This window comes from Brachyistius frenatus, unplaced genomic scaffold (genome assembly GCF_029030835.1).
Source record: "Brachyistius frenatus isolate BFR_SWC_R1_liver_20210118 unplaced genomic scaffold, ASM2903083v1 Contig_150, whole genome shotgun sequence".
Classification (NCBI taxonomy): Eukaryota; Metazoa; Chordata; class Actinopteri; family Embiotocidae; genus Brachyistius; species Brachyistius frenatus.
Genome location: NW_027210749.1, coordinates 767,501 through 787,571, shown reverse-complemented (window position 1 = coordinate 787,571; position 20,071 = coordinate 767,501). Strand labels below are relative to the sequence as shown.

At 48.6% G+C, this 20,071-nt stretch overlaps 1 protein-coding gene across 6 annotated transcripts in view; it reads left to right on the top strand.

Annotated features, from left to right (window-relative positions):
- herc1 (HECT and RLD domain containing E3 ubiquitin protein ligase family member 1) overlaps positions 1-20,071 on the top strand; it is a 52,649-nt gene that overhangs the window by 24,564 nt on the left and 8,014 nt on the right. For 2 of the 6 annotated variants that reach the window (XM_069715915.1, XM_069715913.1), the window contains 37 exons: positions 173-343; positions 892-1,131; positions 1,206-1,289; positions 1,444-2,000; positions 2,773-3,403; positions 3,864-4,122; positions 4,361-4,571; positions 4,667-4,833; positions 5,061-5,177; positions 5,752-5,989; positions 6,613-6,734; positions 6,831-7,102; positions 7,490-7,758; positions 8,578-8,630; positions 8,721-8,921; positions 8,997-9,171; positions 9,546-9,813; positions 10,624-10,837; positions 11,023-11,231; positions 11,324-11,451; positions 11,984-12,120; positions 12,844-13,044; positions 13,127-13,257; positions 13,366-13,589; positions 14,081-14,201; positions 14,374-14,520; positions 14,645-14,746; positions 14,836-15,009; positions 15,338-15,637; positions 16,653-16,718; positions 16,810-16,935; positions 17,019-17,157; positions 17,977-18,158; positions 18,251-18,406; positions 18,516-18,638; positions 18,759-18,861; positions 19,597-19,766. In XM_069715915.1, the coding sequence (XP_069572016.1) occupies positions 173-343; positions 892-1,131; positions 1,206-1,289; positions 1,444-2,000; positions 2,773-3,403; positions 3,864-4,122; positions 4,361-4,571; positions 4,667-4,833; positions 5,061-5,177; positions 5,752-5,989; positions 6,613-6,734; positions 6,831-7,102; positions 7,490-7,758; positions 8,578-8,630; positions 8,721-8,921; positions 8,997-9,171; positions 9,546-9,813; positions 10,624-10,837; positions 11,023-11,231; positions 11,324-11,451; positions 11,984-12,120; positions 12,844-13,044; positions 13,127-13,257; positions 13,366-13,589; positions 14,081-14,201; positions 14,374-14,520; positions 14,645-14,746; positions 14,836-15,009; positions 15,338-15,637; positions 16,653-16,718; positions 16,810-16,935; positions 17,019-17,157; positions 17,977-18,158; positions 18,251-18,406; positions 18,516-18,638; positions 18,759-18,861; positions 19,597-19,766 (7,188 nt within the window). Of the gene's footprint in view, positions 1-172; positions 344-891; positions 1,132-1,205; positions 1,290-1,443; positions 2,001-2,772; positions 3,404-3,863; positions 4,123-4,360; positions 4,572-4,666; positions 4,834-5,060; positions 5,178-5,751; positions 5,990-6,612; positions 6,735-6,830; positions 7,103-7,489; positions 7,759-8,577; positions 8,631-8,720; positions 8,922-8,996; positions 9,172-9,545; positions 9,814-10,623; positions 10,838-11,022; positions 11,232-11,323; positions 11,452-11,983; positions 12,121-12,843; positions 13,045-13,126; positions 13,258-13,365; positions 13,590-14,080; positions 14,202-14,373; positions 14,521-14,644; positions 14,747-14,835; positions 15,010-15,337; positions 15,638-16,652; positions 16,719-16,809; positions 16,936-17,018; positions 17,158-17,976; positions 18,159-18,250; positions 18,407-18,515; positions 18,639-18,758; positions 18,862-19,566; positions 19,767-20,071 lie in introns of all 6 variants that reach the window. The other 4 variants (XM_069715914.1, XM_069715910.1, XM_069715912.1 and 1 more) reach the window with 3 other exon arrangements.

The window sequence follows — 20,071 nt, the reverse complement described above, 5'->3', positions numbered from 1 at the left end:
TCACAGAACTGCAGTTACGTCCAGTGACTACTATTCATTTATTTAGTTCCTTTGCACTCAAACCTCGACTTCAAACTGCTGAAAAAAAGTTATATTTAGATTCTAAATCTCTCTCAAGGCTGTCTGCTCGGGAGGAAACACTGATAACCGTCCGTCTGTCCTCAACCTGCAGGGAGAGGCCGAGGAGGAGGACGAGAACCTCCCCATCCAGGAGGTGTCCTTTGACCCGGAGAAGGCTCAGTGCTGCGTGGTGGAGAACGGCCAGGGGCTGACGCACGGCAGCGGGGGGAAGGGCTACGGCCTGGCCTCCACGGGCATCTCCTCCGGCTGCTACCAGTGGAAGGTAACGTCTGTTTTTACCGCACAGCAAAACACGGCGGGCTTTTTAGGGTGATTATCGTCAACGGGTCTTTTCATCAGTCCCTCCAGGATTTCACAGGGGTTTTTTTGTGATCTGAATTTTTTTTTTTCAGTGGGTTTTCACAAAAATGTCGAGTTTGTGGAGTTTGAGAGTCGTTTTTCTTTTTTTTGCAGGAATTTTTTTAATTTGTTTGTAGCACTACCTGATAAACACTGATATGTAAGTGATTATTATTATTTGATAATAATCATGCTGCACATCACAAAATATTTTTGCTTTTATTTAATCTTTTATTGAACTTGGAGAAACTTAAAGTTACAAAAATCTGTCCCAATTTTTGTGTGATTGTTGGGATCAAAACATTTGTATTTTGTGGTGGAATTTCTCTGATGGCATTTTTTGCGGGAAAAATATTGAAAATAAAAAATACAAATATTTGCTTGGATTTACGCTAACGATTGCGATCGTTAGAGGAACGTTCGCTCTCCTCCGTGTTCCCGCTCTTCCGACCGTCTTTTTCCGTGTCTCAGTTCTACATCGTGAAGGAGAACCGCGGCAACGAGGGGACGTGCGTGGGCGTGTCCCGCTGGCCCGTGCACGACTTCAACCACCGCACCACGTCGGACATGTGGCTGTACCGGGCCTACAGCGGGAACCTCTACCACAACGGGGAGCAGACGCTGACGCTCAGCAGCTTCACGCAGGGAGACTTCATCACCTGCGTCCTGGACATGGAGGCCCGGACCATCTCCTTCGGCAAGAACGGAGAGGTGAGACGGACGGACGGACGGACGGACGCACGCTTCATACCTGATGATTTCTAACTGGTGTTTGATTCCTTCAGGAGCCCAAGTTGGCCTTTGAGGACGTGGATGCCACCGAGCTGTTTCCCTGCGTGATGTTTTACAGCAGCAACCCGGGAGAGAAGGTGGGAGCCTTTTATCGTGATTTATTTATTTCATTTATTTATTTTTATTTAATAATGTCCTGTGTGCCGTGAAAGTTCTTCTTCCTGTCTTCTGTTCCTCTGAGTTGTTTGTTGTGTTGTTTACACGCAGTGTGTGTTGTCGTTGTGTCTCCAGGTGAAGATCTGTGACATGCAGATGAGGGGAACTCCTCGGGACCTGCTGCCCGGAGACCCGGTCTGCAGCCCGATGGCCACCGTGCTGGCCGAGGCCACCACGCAGCTGATCCGCATCCTGCACCGCACCGACGACTGGACCCACCGCATCAACAAGACCATGATCGAGCGGCTGCACAAGATCAAGCCGTGCTTCCGGGAGTCGGCCTCGGCCTCCGGCGGCGGCGGCCAGCGGCTGAAGAAGAGCCGGTCGGTGCAGAGCCGCGAGGAGCACGACGCCCAGCGGGAGAGTCAGGAGAGCAGCGCCAGGGTGGAGGAGGAGCGGGGACGCCACGGCCGGCAGCACGGCCTCGGAGAGCTGTCCGAGGTCCACCTGAGGACGCTCTGCACCGACGTGTGGCCGGTGCTGGCCGTCATCGGCGGGGCCGACGCCGGGCTCCGCGTCGGAGGCCGGTGCGTCCACAAGCAGACCGGGAGGCACGCCACCCTGCTGGGCGTCGTGAAGGAGGGCAGCACGTCGGCCAAGGTGCAGTGGGACGAGGCCGAGATCACCATCAGGTACCGACGTCCTTCTCCTACGGAAAACTTTCTGTCCCGCTTATTGCTTTTATTTTGTATTTTTTATGGTGAGAAAACACGTTCACCGCTAGCCGAGAAAAGGAAAATGTGCCGAGTCACCCTTTTAGGCCTGGAACACACGGGCACGCGTGGCGTCGTTTCATTTCGGCGTCCGTACTAACGGATCAGATTGTGTGCGTCGCGTCGTTTATAAAACGCACTAAAATATCCACCTGAGGTGAGGGGGCGGGGTTTCCTTCGCTGATCTCTCGCTATGAACGGGGTCAACAATAAAAACACGTTTGGTTACAACGTATCACTTTGTCAGACCTTAAAAATTCAACACCGACAGCCGTTGAAAAAGAGAAACTCGCCGAGTCGGCGGTTTAGGAGCTGCAGCCGAGCGGGTGACACGCCGGCGGTGTGTTCGCGGCCGTCGGAAACCTCCTCGTCTGACACGTTGTGGTCTTCTGCATCGCGGCTGATAAACTGGAGCTGAATCTTTCTTCACATCCTCTTCTGACACTCTCCATCAGCCTCTTTTCTTTTTAAACACCCGCTCTGATTCTCTGTCCGTCGCATGTTTCCTCTTCCTCGTCCTCTCGTCCTCATCGTCATCACTCCGGCCCGGTCGTGTTTTCCCGCCCGCCCGTCCATCGCATCTCCTTTATTTGTCTCGCATGCCGTTGCTCTTTCTCTCCTGCCCTTTTCCCTCACTTTGTGTTTCCTTCCCTTTGTCTCCTTCCCGCTCTCCGCTCCCCTTCGATTAAAGCTTCCCAACTTTCTGGTCGCCTAGTGACACTCCGCTGTACAACCTGGAGCCCTGCGAGCCGCTGCCCTTCGACGTGGCGCGTTTCTGCGGCCTCACCGCCGCGCTGCTGCTGGACCTCACCTACCTGACCAGCATCCACGAGGAGACGGCCGCCAAGCTCAGTGCGCGGCGGCACGAGAAGAAGCACCGCAACGCCGCCTCCACGAGCCACGAGGCGGCCGGCGGCGAGGAGAAGGCCAACAGCGACGGGCACAACCGCAACGAGCAGAAGGACAGCGGGGTGCCACCGGCGTCCGCCACCTCCGACCTGCGCGTCTCCCACAGCCTGGACGAGGTCAAAGCTCACGTGGCTCCCAACTCCAAGTCCGAGAGCGAGATCTCCTCGGTGGCCGGCGGAGGAGGAGGCGGGAACGAGAACCTCTTCACCGCCGTCGCTGACGCTCGCGCCGAGGGCGGCAGGAAGAAGGGCCACGAGCACGGCTCCCGCAGCCACGAGCCGTCGCCCTCCTCCGGCGCCGCCCAGTCGGAGATCCACGCCGTGCAGCTGTCCTACCTCTACCTGGGAGCCATGAAGACGCTCAGCGCCCTGCTGAGCTGCAGCAAGTACGCCGAGCTGCTCCTCATACCGAAGGTACCGTCGCCAGCAGCAGCTCCAACAGGTTCCTCCGTAGAAGGTTTTTAGTTCTTTTAGTTGTGCTCACGGAGAGTTTGATAAAAAAGATGGATTCTTCTCGTACGTGTTCCTTTAAACATCTGGAGTCGTGCAAAAGACTTAAAAACAAAAGGAAACGGCGAGGTTTAAATTCTTGCAGTGAAAAATCTGCTTTATTAACATCATATCTGAGAAGAACTGAGAGAGAAGCTGCAAGTTTCAAATCATCTCTTTGTAAATCTTCGGTCTGAACTTCTACAGGAAAATAAATAAGAGCAAAGTTTCCCGTTCATTGTTTTTTCCCTTCGAATGCTGTTTCATAGATAGAATAGTTTTTACAATTAAATATGCATCACCTGCGTGAGTGAAGTTTAAAGAAGGTTTCCAGGTTGAATATCTTCCAGTTCACTCCGTCCTCCTCTCCCCCTCTGACCCGAAGGTGTTACCGGAAGCGGCGCCGAGCGGCCACAACGCCGACCTGAACTCCGGCGGCGCCACGTCGCCGGTGTGCCAGGAGGAGGTGGAGGTGCGGGCGGCGCTGCAGTTCCTCATGCGCCACATGGTGAAGCGGGCCGTGATGCGCTCCCCCATCAAGCGAGCCCTGGGCCTGGCCGACCTGGAGCGGGCGCAGGCCATGATATACAAGCTGGTGGTGAATGGGCTGCTGGAGGAGCCGTGCGGGGGGAAGTCCAAACCCGGTGAGAGTCCGCGGACACCGAAGCGTTTTAATATCGCGGCCGCAGCCATTTAAAGCGGATGCGAAGGCTCGCCTGTTGTTTTTTTTATATAAATATTTCTAAAAATCCAATATCTATTGGCGGTGCGAACAAACATAAAAAATCTTTTAAAATTTTAACCGACTAGTTTAAATTTCTGATTATAAAAGGTTCAATAATGTTGCAATCATCTTTATCTTTCCTGTTTCATCTCGCTCAGGGCTGAGGAGTGAACCAGAAGGGGAGGGGGAAGGTACGGAGGGCGAGCAGTTGGCTCAAACCCCCGTCACCACCAGCCCCTCGGCCTCCAGCACCACCTCCTTCATGAGCTCCTCGCTGGAGGACACCACCACCGCCACCACGCCCGTCACCGACACGGAGACCGTCCCGGCCTCGGAGTCTCCGGGCGTCATGCCTCTCAGCCTCCTCAGGTACGGAGGAGCCTTTGTTTTGTTTTTCACGTGCGATTAAATTTTTTTTTTAAATGATGATTTTAATCTTCCTCCGTGTATTGCCGTGACGACAGACAAATGTTCTCCAGCTACCCGACGACCACGCTGGTCCCGTCGCGCCGAGCCCAGACTCCTCCGGTGTCGTCTCTGCCGACGTCGCCGTCGGACGAGGTCGGCCGCCGGCAGAGTCTCACCTCCCCCGACTCGCAGCCCTCCCGAGCGCAGAACAGAACCGGCACCTGTGAGTACGCCCGAAAGCATCCCGCATTTAAAATCACCGGGACGTTTTTTTAGCTTCTTCACTTGTGGTTTTATCCTAAAAACAGAAGAAACACAAAAAATTAGGATTTCCATTCAGCTTTTTTTGTGCAAAGACGAAAGCTGTTTTAGTGACGACGTATATTTTCCCGCTCTTGCTGTTCATATTCACACCGACATGATGATAACTTCTCTGCTGTTTTGCTGCAGCTCTGTCGGACCCCAGCAGCAGACTGTCCACGTCTCCTCCTCCGCCCGCCATCGCTGTGCCGCTGCTGGAGATGGGCTTCTCCCTGAGACAGATCACCAAAGCTCTGGAAGCCACCGGTCAGTCGGCCTCAAGACCATCTAAGATCTCCTATTAAAGATACTACTCGTGATTATTTGTCATTTTATCTTCAAAATGGCAGAAAAACCTCAAACATGATTACATCAAAACCCTGTATGAAATACTTGAATGCTTTTAATCTGAAACGAGGACTTTTAATTTGAAACCGATACAGGAAGTCATGCTACTGTTGCAGTTCAGATTAAAAAAAGAAAATGCTCATCACGCATGTTCTTAATCTTTTTTTCTTTGACCAATGATATGAAACAGAGAAAAGCAGCAAATTCGTACACGTTTACTTTTTTGAAGTATTAGAATTTTATTTTAAACGGCTTTAAAGTGATTAATCGGTGATTGAATTTGTGTTGATTAATTTTCTTTCAATCTTCTAATCAATACTACAGTAAAATAATGTATGAATTTAGAGTTTTCTTTGCTGTTCAGTTCAAAAAGTTGTTTTAAAATAGTTTTGTAGTAAAATATGTAAAGGTGAGAATTTATGCTTTCCCCGATAAAATAGTGGTTTATGTTGTGGCTCATTTGGAGGTGTGGTGTGCGTCCCCGTTGTTCCAGGTGCTCGAGGGGAGGCCGACGCCCAGAACATCACCGTGCTCGCCATGTGGATGATCGAACATCCCGGCACGGAGGACGAGCACGACGAGCCGCACGCCAGAAGCGGCAGCGTGGACGGGTCCGACTCGTCGTGTCCCGGCGCGACGGCCAAATCTCTGGATCGAGGCTCGTTTCTGTGCTCGCCAGGAGACATCGCCAGCGCCGACGCCTCGGAGATGGAGGAGGGCTTCAGCGAGAGGTAACGGCTGCAGCACCCTGGCTTTTCACAATAAAGGTCGAGAGATGGGAAAATGTTGGACGTGAATTCGACGTGAAAATAACAAGCAGGCGTCGTCAATAAGAACAGTTTTATTATTATAATGATAATAATGTCCAACTAATTCATTTATAGTCATAGAAAGTACATTTAATAATAATACAGTTCTGAAATCTAGAATAAGAAATACTTGAAGTCACAAACATTCAAATTAAACAGTTGTATTATTCAGTGTTTGTAAAGTGACACAGACATGAAAAGGTTTAATGATCGGTTTTTTTGTCTCCTTTTTTGTTAAAAAAAATGTTGTTTGAAAAAATGTAAAGACAAAATGTGATTCTATATTTCATCTTTATCAAAATAACCATTTCTTAATTTGTTATTCAGAATCAGAAATATTTTATTAATCACCAGAGGGGAAATTGTGACGCTACACTCGCTCACGTCTGCTCCAGGACCGAAGAAACAACATAATAAATACAATAAATATAGTATAATAAATACCGTAGTTAAAAAAAGACAAATTGTGAAAGTGTGCAAATCCTTAAAACTCCCAAGTTTGTCTGTATTGAAGTGGCTGAAGTTGAAGTGTGTTTGTGGTGCAGCCCGGAGGGTCTGGAGCAGGACAGCGCGTCGGCCTCCAGCGGCGCTCCTCTCCGAGGTCGCTCCGCCGTCGGCAGGAAGCACCGCTTCGACCTGGCTGCACGGACTCTGCTGGCCCGCGCTGGTGAGAACAAAACAAAACAAAACACATCTTTTTTTTTTATTCTGCACAACAAAACAAAACAGCAGCTCACGTTTAACCTGCGGTTCCCCCTCTCAGCCGGCCTGTACCGCTCGGTGCAGGCCCACCACAGCCAGTCCCGCCGCGAGGTCTCGTCCCTCCAGCAGCAGCAGCAGCAGCAGCAGCAGCAACAGCAGCAGCAGCAGCAGCAGCAGCAGGACCCCGGCGCCCTCTACGACTTCAACCTGGACGAGGAGCTGGAGATGGACCTGGACGAGGAGACCATGGAGGCCATGTTTGGCCAGGACCTCGCCAGTGACACCGACATTCTGGGAATGTGGATCCCGGAGGTACTGGACTGGCCAACATGGGTGTGTGTGACTTTACGCTACGGCCCGAGAGCTGCCATCACCTCCTGCTCTGTTTACCCGCATCACCTCCTCCTCCTCCTCCTCCTCCTCACCACGCTCAGCACAGTCGCCCCCCCCCCCCCCATGCTGCTCTAACCGGCATGAAAGGAGCAACTAAACCCGACAGATCTTTGTTGATATCTGGCTGCTTGCTTGGATTCCATTAATAATAATACGCGATCATTGATTCCTGTTTTCAGAACAGATCACGTGTTTTACATGTCGTGTAAAAAACAAAAAAACGTGTTTGTCCTCATGTGTGTGTGTGTGTGTGTGTGTGTGTGTGTGTGTGTGTGTGTGTGTGTGTGTGTGTGTGTGTGTGTGTGTCTTGGTTTCCACACCTCGCAGCACGTGTGCGAGACGGACGACCGAGACGAGGTGGTGGTGTGCGAGCTGTGCGAGGCCAACGTGGCCAACTTCAACCAGCACATGAAGAAGAGCCACCCGGGCTGCGGGCGCAGCGCCAACCGGCAGGGTTACCGTAGCAACGGCTCCTACGTGGACGGCTGGTTCGGCGGCGAGTGCGGCAGCGGCAACCCGTACTACCTGCTGTGTGGCGGCTGCAGAGAGAAGTACCTGGCCATCAAGAGCAAGGCCAAAGTCCCCATCGTGGAGAGGTACGCCACGTCGACCAGTCACAGGTCCTGAAGGAACAAGGAGGTCTTTGTAAAAATGTTCCATGTGGATGTAAAACAGAAATATAAATCTGAATCTTTTTTTTTTTTAAACCTTTCAAATATCAAAAAATCGACATCTGGAAGATTTGGCTGTTTATCCTCCTAAATTACTCGTTTCTTTTGTTGATAATTGGACTAACATCCCTCATCTGTCTGCACAGGTCTCAAAACTAGAACTAGCACAACGCGGTCCAAGCAATTCGTAACTGCAGCTACGTTTGGCCGATTTGCATCAAATCTGATATCCCGGTTCTGGACGACATGCTGCGTGTGCCTCGCAAAGATGGTGACGTTTGAAAATGGGCTTTTCTGTCTATTTGAAACAAAAGAAACGTATTACAGCGCCTATCAAAAAATTATAAATCAAGAAAAGTGGTGTTCATCCTAAACGGTGAACAAAAAGAAAAAATGTGAGCAGTAATTAGTGAAAAGATGTTCCAGATCATCTTTAGACACTAAACTATAAAAACAACACTAGTTCAAAATAAAGTGGCTTTTTGCATATTTTGCAATTTTCTGAAATATAAATGAATGCAAAAAAATGGGCGTGGTCTTTTTAAGCAAATACTTCATTTAAAAAAAATTTTTTTTAAAAGGGATATAAAGCATTTCAATAGTAATAATTTAAAAATGTTGCTTTGATTTTCTTTCTTCGGTTTAAGTTCAGTGGTTGGAAACATGAATAACATGTTTTAATTGTAGTTTAAGAAAAAAAGTAACATGGCAGTTCTCATCTTATTTCTGATAAACTGTGTTCAGGTACAAGGGACAAGCTCCAGACCTCCTGGGGAAGCAGGACAGTGTCTACGAAGGTAAACGCTCGATGATGATGTTGTGAAACTTGAAATCCGACGTGTTTCGTATTTTGTCGTGACCGCGCGCTCTCGTCCGTCCCGCTGCAGAGGACTGGGACATGCTGGATGTGGACGAGGACGAGAAGCTGACGGGGGAGGAGGAGTTCGAGCTCCTGGCCGGCCCGCTGGGTCTGAGCGAGCGCCGGCTCGTCCCCGAGGCCGTCCAGTTCCCCGACAGCGACCCGCTGGGGGCGTCCATCGCCATGGTGACGGCCTCCAACAGCATGGAGGAGACCCTGCTGCAGATAGGTGAGCCTCGTCGACGCTTTAGATTTTTCACGCCGTGAATCGTCGAAGCTCAAACGAAAACGTTTCCGTGTTCAGGCTGTCAGACCTCCGTGGACAAGAGTTCGTCGGGCCGAGTGACGCTCGGCGAGCAGGCCGCCGCCCTGCAGAGCCCGCACGACCGCGTGATGGCGCTGAGGAGGGTGACGGCCGCCGCCCAGGTGCTGCTGGCCCGGACCATGGTGATGAGAGCGCTGTCGCTGCTGTCCGTCAGGTAAAACCGACGATCAGGAGTTTTACCGCTGCGGCTTTTCAAATTAAAAGCCCTCCCTGTTTCACATGGTTTCAGAAAAAAAAACATACACATGCTGTTGAATTTAAGCTGTTGTGATAGAAAATGTGTGTTGAGTATCAATTTGTTATTGTTCACGTAAAAGAAGCTGATTCAGCTGGTTTGGGAGGAGCTCAGCTATGTGAGTAAATGTTACTAAACATGAGGAACAAATGTTGGAGTTCAGTTCCTATCATGTTTTATTTGCAGCTTTTGATTTTTTTTTTTCCATTTCTTTGCATTAAAGAAGCCCAACATGAGTTTCTGAATGTATTTTATTGTGAAGGTCTGCCTCTTCCTCCTTCCTCCCATCCCAGCGGGTCGAGCTGCAGCCTGGCAGCCGGTCTGGAGTCTCTGGGTTTGACCGACATCAGGACTCTGGTCCGGCTGATGTGCCTGGCGGCGGCGGGCCGAGCCGGGCTCTCCACCAGCCCCACGGCGGGCTCGGGCCACGGCGAGAGGCCCCGCGGCGCCACCAAGGCCAGCAAGCCCATCTCCTGCCTGGCCTACCTCAGCACGGCCGTGGGCTGCCTGGCCTCCAACAGTCCCACCGCCGCCAAGCTGCTGGTGCAACTCTGCACGCAGGTACCGGGGACTTTTGGCCTTAACAATAAGAGGTTATAATAACAATATACAAAAAAAAAGCATTAGAAGAACTGACAACTCTGAGAAATTAAAGGAATAGTTCAACATGTAAAAGAGTTCACAACACTCCTAATGACACAACAGGAAGTTCACATTCTCTAATCGACCTGAGCTGATCACAGACGGTAAATAAAAGTGGACGGAGCCGAGCGCCATGAAGCTGCAATACCAGCGAGTGCCACTAGAGGTCGGCTCCAAAAAGCCTCCGGCTCCATAGACTCCCATTCAACTTCTCTCATCAAATCCAAAGTGAATAAAATGTGTCCATCAGTTATCTCGGTGTTGTTAGCTAAAGTCACTCCTTCTTCTTAGTTTTCTGGAGGTCCATCTGAAAATAATCCCTCATTCATTAGAAAAGAAGATTCAAGAAGACCTGTTTTTGGGGGCGTGTCTGTTTGATTGACAGGCCTGTGGTACAGTCAGGTTACAGCTATCGGTGGGCGGGACGTAGTATCGTCAGGTTTCCAATCAGATTGAGTCAGCTAGCTCCGCCCCAGCTCGTCCAAATATGGTCACTTCCTGCCCCAAAATAACAAGAGGCTTTAAACTGTCCCCGTTGGTTACTACTTGGTTCTGATATTAATCGTCTCATCTTACTCTGTTAATTAATACCTGAAAGAAATTCATATATTTATTTGAAAAAAAAAATTCAGTGACGTTCTTTAGTGTTTTATTTCCATGTTGTCTCGTTCAGAAGTGACGACAGTTTGCCATGATGCTCTTCTTCTTCCTCTTCTTCTTCCTCTCCAGAACCTGATCTCCGCAGCGACCGGCATGAACCTGACGACGGTGGACGACCCCATCCAGAGGAAGTTCCTGCCCAGCTTCCTGCGCGGCATCGCCGAGGAGAACAAGCTCGTCACATCGCCCAACTTCGTGGTGACTCAGGCTCTGGTGGCGCTGCTGGCCGACAAGGGGGCCCGACTCCGACCCGCCTACGACAAGGCCGACGTGGAGAAACGAGGTTCGTGGAGCCGGAAGGAGGCGGAGACGACGACCGTCGTTTCTGTTCTGTTCGTCGTCACCTCAGAGTTTCATTTCATTTCAAGATGTTTGATTCTGTTTATTTTTCTTTTTTGTTTTACTTGTAATTTTTTTTTACATTTATTTGAATGAAATATTCTGTATTTCATCACTTTAATTTATTAGGACCCCTGGAGCTGGCCAACGCGCTGGCGGCGTGCTGCCTGTCGTCGCGGCTGTCGTCGCAGCACCGTCAGTGGGCGGCGCAGCAGCTGGTGCGAACGCTGGCCGCCCACGACCGCGACAACAACCAGAGTCGCCCGCAGACCTTCGCCGACATGGCGGGAGACCTGCGCAAGTGCTCCTTCATCAAGCTGGAGGCGCACCAGAGCCGGGTGGGAACAAACTCACCTCTCAATCTCTCTCATTAAAACATAAACTCCACCTCACCGTGACTCCTTCATAAACCTCCTGCTGTGTGTTGCAGGTGATCACGTGCGGGTGGTGCAGTAAGAAAGGCCTTCTGGCCACCAGCGGCAACGACGGCACGGCGCGAGTCTGGAACGTCACCAAGACTCAGTACAGCCTGCAGCAGACCTGCATCTTCAACAAGGAGTGAGCCTCCATCCAACATCTCCTTCTCACTGAGGAGGAGCAAAGACTTTCTAAAACACCACTAATGACCCTGAGACTGCTGCAGTGTTTTCTGGGGAAAAAAACACATTTAATTTTTTTTTAAATTTTCTGCAGTCAGTTTGTTTTATTGTTTATAGTTTGTTTTGTTTTGTTGAAGCTGCACAAATCAATACTTTTACATGAACAGCTGATCAAACTATTACAGCTCCGCCTTTGAGATCTACTTTGTACAATTTCAACTGGCATATTTTTATATATTTCTTCAAATGTTTTTTTATTTTATTTTTTTTACATCCCAATTCTTGCACTTTCAACACCAACAGTCAGACCACCCATGTTTGTTTTAAATTATTTAAAAAACATTTTTTTTATTGTATTATCTGCAAATTCTTTTATATTTCTATATATTTTATATTTATATTTTTGCATCTATTTTATTTCTTATCTTGTGTGGTCGCTCTCAGCTGTGTACTTTTGTCTCATTATTTCTGAACGTGTTGTTTCTCTCCAGCGACGGCTCCTCGGAGGAGGGAATGTCGGGTTTGGGTTCCCCCAGCGACCCATGTCTGTCTCCTCTCGCCTGGAGCGTGACGGGACGATATCTGGCGTCCGCCATGGAGAAGATGGTCAACATCTGGCAGGTCAACGGTAAACATTCAGTTTTATTTCACAGCGTGTGTGTGTATAAATGTGTGTGTGTGTGTGTGCATGAATGAATGAGAAACCGTTAAGATTTCATAGTTCCCATTTAAAAATCGAATCGGGCTCCTGCAGACTGGATGAGGTCCAATCGTCACTTCCCGTTTCCCGCCACACACCATCTGTCCAGAACCGCTTCGCATCGCCGCCGGGATGAAAGCCCACCATCACATTTCTGTCAGGGCTCACGTGTTTTTATTACAGAAGTATTCAAGTGTGGCTCTCCGTCTGAGTCACAGCCCATAAATCTAAACCTGAACGGTGTAAACCTGTCTGAGCTGCTTCTACCAAAAAAATTAAATGAAATCAGTCTCTTTTTTTTGTGAGTGTTGAGATCCAAAATGTTAGATTTTTGTGGTGGATTTTCTCCAAAAATTGCGATGTAATTTTTTGAGTTTTAAGTAAGTTTTTTTTGCATAAAAATGCACGAATGAGAAAAAGTTGCAAGTCCAGAAAGAAAAAGTAGATTTTTTTTTTTTTAAGCACAACCTGATAAAGGAATTATAATGTAATCTGAACTGGAGGCTTCCTAACGTTTACAAACCAACAATGACCTCTGATGGTTGATGACATCACTGATGGTTGCCGCTTGGTTTTATATCAATCAGGTGGCATATTTGGGTGGGATGAGAATTTGAAATAAAATCTAATCTCTAATCTCTCCTGCCGAAGGCGGGAAGGGTCTCCTAGACGTGCAGCCTCACTGGGTGTCGGCGCTGGCGTGGCCCAAAGAGGAGGCAGAGTCTCTGTGGTGCGGTGAGCCCAAAGACATGTTGCTGGTGGGACGGATGGACGGATCGCTGGGCCTCATCGAGGTGCTGAACTCGTCCAGCATGCACCGCACCGAGCTGGAGCACTGCTACAGGAAGGACGGTACGACGCCACTCGGTGGTCGGCGGTTAGACATTTATCCATGTGACCGAAAGACAAACTAAAGTTCTGCTCTCTCCCTCAGTGGCCGTGATGAACATCGCCTGGTACAGCGAGGACAAGCCGTTCGCCGTCGGCTACGCGGACGGGAAGCTGCTGATCGGCTCCAAGGAGCCTTTAGAAAAAGGAGCCATCGTGGTCATCGATGCGCACAAGGTGAAGCCGAAGGACCGGCGAAAGTCTCCTTCTTATTCCCCTCATCTCGATAAAACTCAGATTAAATGTCATTTTTAAGTCCGAAATTCAATTAAAACGTGTTTCCAGGAGTCGATCAGCAGCATGAGATGGAGTCCGAGCGGCCACATGCTGCTGACTTGTGCCAAAGAGGAGACGGTGAAGCTGTGGGCCAGTCCGGACCCCAACTCCGACTCGGGCTCCGGGTCCGGCTGGCGCTGCCTGCAGAGTCTCCGACACCCGTCCCCGGTGAACGGCGTGGCCTGGTGCAGCTCGCCGGGCCGCGGGCCGAAGCCCCTCGGCATGCTCGCCATGTACGTCCATTACAGTCTTGTACTTTTAATTTATTGTTTTCTTTCTTTTTGCTGTTTGCTGACCTTCATGAGGAAGAATTCAGAGTTCAACATCATCACTGAGTTCCTCACGTTAACGTGACCGCTGGTACGTCAACATTGGTGATGTCACCATGGAAACCTGAAACTGGAGCAGAGAAACATCAGATTTTGGGGAAACGGCAAATCTTCAACACGCCCGCTTGCAGCCGAGTGTTCCTGAGCCTATGCAGTGATTTCCACCAATCAAAGATTTGTTGTTTTTCTGCTCCAGTTTCAGGTCCATGGTTGAAATCCCAAATATTTCCGTACCAGCGGTTAATCGAGAGACTTCCTTTTGAAGGTTTCTCTGCGCACAGTTCACGCGCAGCAGGAACGGTCTCAGAACTTTTTGATCGCACCAACTAAAGTTGAGCATTTCTTTCATTTCTGAGTTGTTGTGGGTTTTTTTATGAGTCGTGGGTTTTTTTCAGATGCTGTCAGAACGGCCTGGTGTCCGTCTGGACTGTCCCTCAAGAAATCTCCAACTTCCCAGAATCCTCTCCCTCCGACTCAGAGGGATGGTGGGAGACTGAAGCCAAACCTAAACTCATGGTACTTTTTAAAATGTTTTATTTATAAATCCTTTTCATCACTAATTACTCTCCGTTGTCTCCTGACTGAGACCGATTTGAATAAAAGTCTTTTAAATCTCTTGACATCATTCGATCGCAGCTCTTTTATTTTGAAAGTCTCGGGACGAAAGGTTTCTGTATTTGCGTTGCAGTCGTCTCGCTGGTCAGCACACGGAGCGAGATGCGTCTTCCAGCTGAAGGGCCACATCACGCCGGTGAGGACGCTGGCCTTCAGCCCCGACGGCCTGGCCCTGGTGTCGGGGGGAGTGGGGGGGCTCATGAACATCTGGTCACTGCGGGTGAGACACACACACACACACATGTACACACACATGTACACACCGCAGGAACAGATGGACAGGTGGAAAAGAACCCATCGTCTGATTGGCTGCTGTTTCCACTGTGTGTTTATGTGTCCAACAGGACGGCTCGGTGCTGCAGACCGTCGTGGCCGGGTCGGGTGCCATCCAGAACATCGTCTGGATCCCAGATGTGGGCGTCGCCGTCTGCTCCAACAGGTCGAAGGTGAGTCTCCGTCCCGGTCCGTTCTCAGGTTCTGCTTCGTCTGTGATCGTCTCACGCGTTGGTTTTTTTTGTTTTGTTTTTGTTTCCAGGACGTGCTGGTGGTGAACTGCTCCAGAGACTTCATGGTGTCCAACCACGTGCTGGCAACGTGCCGCACGGCGCTGAAGAAGCAGGGCGTGGTCGGGCTCAACACGGCACCCTGCATGAGAGCCTTCCTGGAGCGGCTGCCCGTCATGCTGCAGGAGCAGTACGCCTACGAGAAGGTACGAAGGTCGCCGCGGTTACGCCCCGACTAAAGATTCGGAATATTTTTTACATTACTGCAATTTTTATGTCTAAAGTATTTAAAGTATTTTTGTGATGTGCAGCATAATTATTATTATTATTATTAAAGGAAGCGATTACATATCTATTTTTATCAGGTAGTCCTAAAATTATACAGATTTGTTTTGACTTGACAGTTCTTTTAGAAAATCCGCTGCAAAATCAAACATTTTGATCGCAATAATCACCAAACAAGCCGATTACTGCATAAAACCGACGTGTTGATCACAGATTAATGAAACTGAACGGTGTCTTGTCGCCCTGCAGCCCCATGTGGTCTGCGGCGAGCAGCTCGTCCACAGCCCCTACATGCAGTGCCTCGCCTCGCTGGCCGTCGGGCTCCACCTGGACCAGCTCCTGTGTCGGCCCCTCGTGCCGCCTCACCTGCGGCACTGCCCGCCTGAGTCCGGCACCGCCATCTGGAGCGCCAGCGAGTGGGCGTGGCTCGACTGCTTCTCCACCACGGTGAAGGCGGCGGAGGCGCTCGCCCGAGGCGCCACCTTCCCCGAGTCCTTCTCCGTCCCCGACCTGGAGCCGGTGCCCAAAGAGGAAATGGCTCTGCTCATGGTGAGGGAGGCCGATAGAGCCGGGATTTTGGGAACGTTCTGTAAAATATAAATTAAGACTGAATGCAATAATTTGGAAATCACATAAACCCACATTTCATTTAAAATAGACCAAAGACAACATATGAGATGTTGAAACTAAGTATATGAATATAATCTCACGTGTCAAAAAACACCACTGAGCTGCACCACATCTTCTTTTAACAACACTCTGTAAACATTTGGGAACTGAGGAGACCAGTTTGTGGAGTTTTGAAAGTGAAATGTGGTCCCATTCTTTCCTGATATAAGATTTCAGCTGCTCAACAGTCATATTTTTCATTTCATGATGCTCCACTTTTTGTTCTGCTGAAATAAACAAGACCTTCCCTGAAAGAGACGTTGTCTGGATGGCAGCACATGTTGCTCCAAAACCTGAATATCTCATTCAGCATTAATGCTTCCTTCCAGATGTTCAAGCTACCCATGCCATGAGCACTAATGCATCCTGTACCATCACAGATGCTGGCTTTAGAACTGAGCTGATAACAAGCTGGATGGTCCCTCTCCTCTTTAATCCTCTCAACTTCTTTGAGATGTGTTGCTAGCATCAAATTCAAAAATAAGCATATATTTTTCATAAAACAATAATAATCTTCAATGATCTCGGTCCAGAGAAGGCGGCGGTGTTTCTGGATCATGTTTCTATCTGGTTTCTTCTTTGGAGAGTTTTAACCTGCATTTATGGACGCAGCGATGAACTGTGTTCACAGACGATGGTTTTCACAAGTGTTCCTGAGCCCATGCTGTGATTTCTGACACAGAAATTCAAAATGAGCACATACTTTTGATAAAACAGTAAAATTTCTGTTTCAACATTTGATATGTTGTCTTTAGTCTATTGTCAATTATTGAGAGATTTGTAAATCATCACAATCTCCTTTTAATCCCATTTTACACAGCGTCCTAGCTTGTATTTTTTTGTATATTGAACAGCTGTCTGCGGCTCATCGTAACCGTCTCATTGTGTTTTCCAGGACAACAGTAAATGGACGCCTGGGTTGGATGAGCAGATCATGTCCTGGGCCACCTCCCGACCGGAGGTGTGTACATCAGCTGAGTTTGTTCTGCTCTGACTCTCGAGGCCAAAGCTGCTGTTTTAACCCACGTTGTGTTTTCTGTGTGTGTGTGCAGGACTGGCACCTCGGAGGGAAGTGTGACGTGTTTCTTTGGGGTGCAGGTCGACACGGTCAGCTGGCCGAAGCCGGCAGGAACATCCTGGTCCCGACCACGGCGCCGTCCTTCTCTCAGGCTCAGCAGGTAAACAACGTCACATTCAGAGCTTCACCGGCTGATATCTGACGTACTGAAAATGTGCCGCGTGCTTCCCCTCGTTCCTGCAGGTGGTGTGCGGTCAGAACTGCACCTTCGTGATCCAGCCCAACGGGACGGTGCTGGCCTGCGGAGAGGGCAGCTACGGCCGTCTGGGGCAGGGCAACTCCGACGACCTGCACGTCCTCACCGTCATCTCGGCTCTGCAAGGTGACGCCAGGACTCGCGTTTATTCTGTCGCTTCAAAAAAAAATGTGAAAAGGGAAAAGTGTTTACACCTTCAACCAGTGGCGGGACTGACAAAGTGGTGTCTTTAAATTTTTTACGTGTATAAAAAAAACTATTATTTGTTTCAAATTAAAGTGTAAGCTGTAACCTGATTATACCACAGGCTTGTCAATCAAACAGACACGCCCCCAAAAACAGGTCTTCTTGAATCTTCTTTTCTAATGAATGAGGGATTATTTTCAGATGGACCTCCAGAAAACTAATAAGAAGGAGTGACTTTAGCTAACAACACCGAGATAACTGATGGACACATTTTATTCACTTTGGATTTGATGAGAGAAGTTGAATGGGAGTCTATGGAGCCGGAGGCTTTTTGGAGCCGACCTCTAGTGGCACTCGCTGGTATTGCAGCTTCATTTTTCAGACCTGGAAGCTACGAACATTTTTATGTACAGTCAATGATTCTAATTCAGCTTTTAAAAATACTAAACAGGTATATGCCTCTACAGCGCCCCCTGGTGTGTGGATGCCGGCGCTTACGGTTTGTTTACATACGAGGTTTAGCAGCGAAAGAGCCACATATTCACATCAGTGTTTGGTGCTGAATCGGAGCTGAACGAGACAAATAGCACTCGACAGTTTTGATCTGCAGCTGCTGGATGTTTAAATAATCACATTTTAACTCTCATATTAACAAAATATGATAAAACTGTATATCAGTGTTTCTACTGCCCCCTACTGGAGATAAGTGAACTAAACCCCGACCGTGTGTGTGTTTTTTCTTTTCTCTTTCCTCGTCAGGTTTCGTGGTGACTCAGCTGGTGACGTCGTGCGGCAGCGACGGTCACTCCATGGCTCTGACGGAGAGCGGCGAGGTGTTCAGCTGGGGCGACGGAGACTACGGCAAGCTGGGTCACGGCAACAGCGACCGACAGCGCCGCCCGCGGCAGATCGAGGCGCTGCAGGGAGAGGAGGTGGTGCAGGTCAGCAAACGCAGCATACGTACAGTTAAAAAGAGGATTTTGGTTACGTAAAACTCGGTTGTTTATCCGTGAACCGTCTCGCTGCCCTCCAGATGTCGTGCGGGTTCAAACACTCGGCCGTCGTCACCGCCGACGGGAAGCTATTCACCTTCGGTAACGGAGATTACGGCCGTCTGGGTCTGGGAAACACCTCCAACAAGAAGCTGCCGGAGAAGGTCACGGCTCTGGAGGGCTACCAGGTCGGACAGGTGGGACAAGACGGAGTAAATCAGCGTTTCCCCGGTCGGACCTTCAGCGCCGGACCGACGTGTGTTTTATTTTAACCGATGGAGGATTCACCTGTTTTCCTCTCCTCAGGTGGCGTGCGGTCTGAATCACACGCTGGTCGTCTCCGCCGACGGGATGATGGTTTGGGCCTTCGGCGACGGAGACTACGGAAAACTGGGACTCGGCAACTCCACCGCCAAGTCGTCTCCTCAGGTAGAAAAACAACACGCCGCGGATCCAGTAAAAAAAAAAAAAAAAAAATTTTAAAAGCTGAAACGTCGTCCGGTGTTTAGATTTGTTTCTCTAACGTTGGCGTGTTGTTGAATTCCTCAGAAAGTGGACGTCCTCTGTGGGATCGGCATCAAGAAGGTCGCCTGTGGAACTCAGTTCTCCGTGGCTTTAACCAAAGACGGGAAAGTCTTCACGTTCGGTCAAGGTCAGCTTTGTATGTTTTTTAAAACAAACATCACAGTCAGTCAGCTGATTTATAAACAAACGGTGAAATGTCACAGACAGGGGGCGCTGTTCGGCTTACTGCATGTGCATCAGCTGTAGAACAGATCTCTGAAGATAAACTCTCCTTTCATCTTTAAACTGTTAAAAAAAATCTGCATTTGAATTTGATTTGTGACTTTATTATCGCTCATAAAAGGAAAATGAGGTTACATTTTATACTCTATTTTAATTTTTTTGTCCAATGTACTTCAAAGTACAACTTTCAAAATTTTATATCAAAGCTTTTTTTTTTATTTTCATACGTGTGAGAAGATTAAAAAAAAACACACAAATCGAATTATAGAATATCAATTTCAATTTTTTTTTTACTCAAACAACGCATCTGCGGCAAAATTACAAATAGTACTGTGGAACATCATTTCAAAGTTTGCATCTTCATTTTTAATGTTGACACCTTCGGGCTTCCATATTCTGACAGTTATATTATTATATTAACATGATTTACAGGAGTAAATCACTGCTTAGAACAAAGGTTTAGGAAATAGTTTAATCTTTTATTGGAAAGTTATCAGCAGATGAATCAATAGGGATAATAATAATAATAAATACTGTATTTATCTGGCTGCTGTTGCATTCAAGTTTTTCCTAAATCTAAATTTTAGTTTTCACACTTGTCGTGACTCAGATTTTGTATTTCTCGGGTTTCCCGTCCCAGACCGCCTCATCGGGCTCCCGGAGGGCCGAGCTCGGAACCACAACCGGCCCCAGCAGGTCCCGGCGCTGGCCGGGGTCCACATCCAGGACGTGGCCGTCGGGGCCGAGCACACGCTGGTTCTGTCCTCCACGGGGGACGTCTACACCTGGGGGAGCAACTCAGAGGGACAGGTGAGACACACACACACACACACACACACACGCACACACACACACACACACACACACACACACACACACACACACACACACACACACACACAAAATAAATTTGTATCGTGTTTTATAACATTTTAACACCAAATGATTCATTGATTTGAAATAAAAACACAAACTCAAATATGAAAATATTAATTATTTGTACTCTTTCTAATAAAATCATTGATAAACAATTTTAATAAACTGTTTTGTTTTGTTAAATACTTTATTGAAGACATTTTGTCAGTTGGATGATAATTCATCAGAAAAAAACCTGT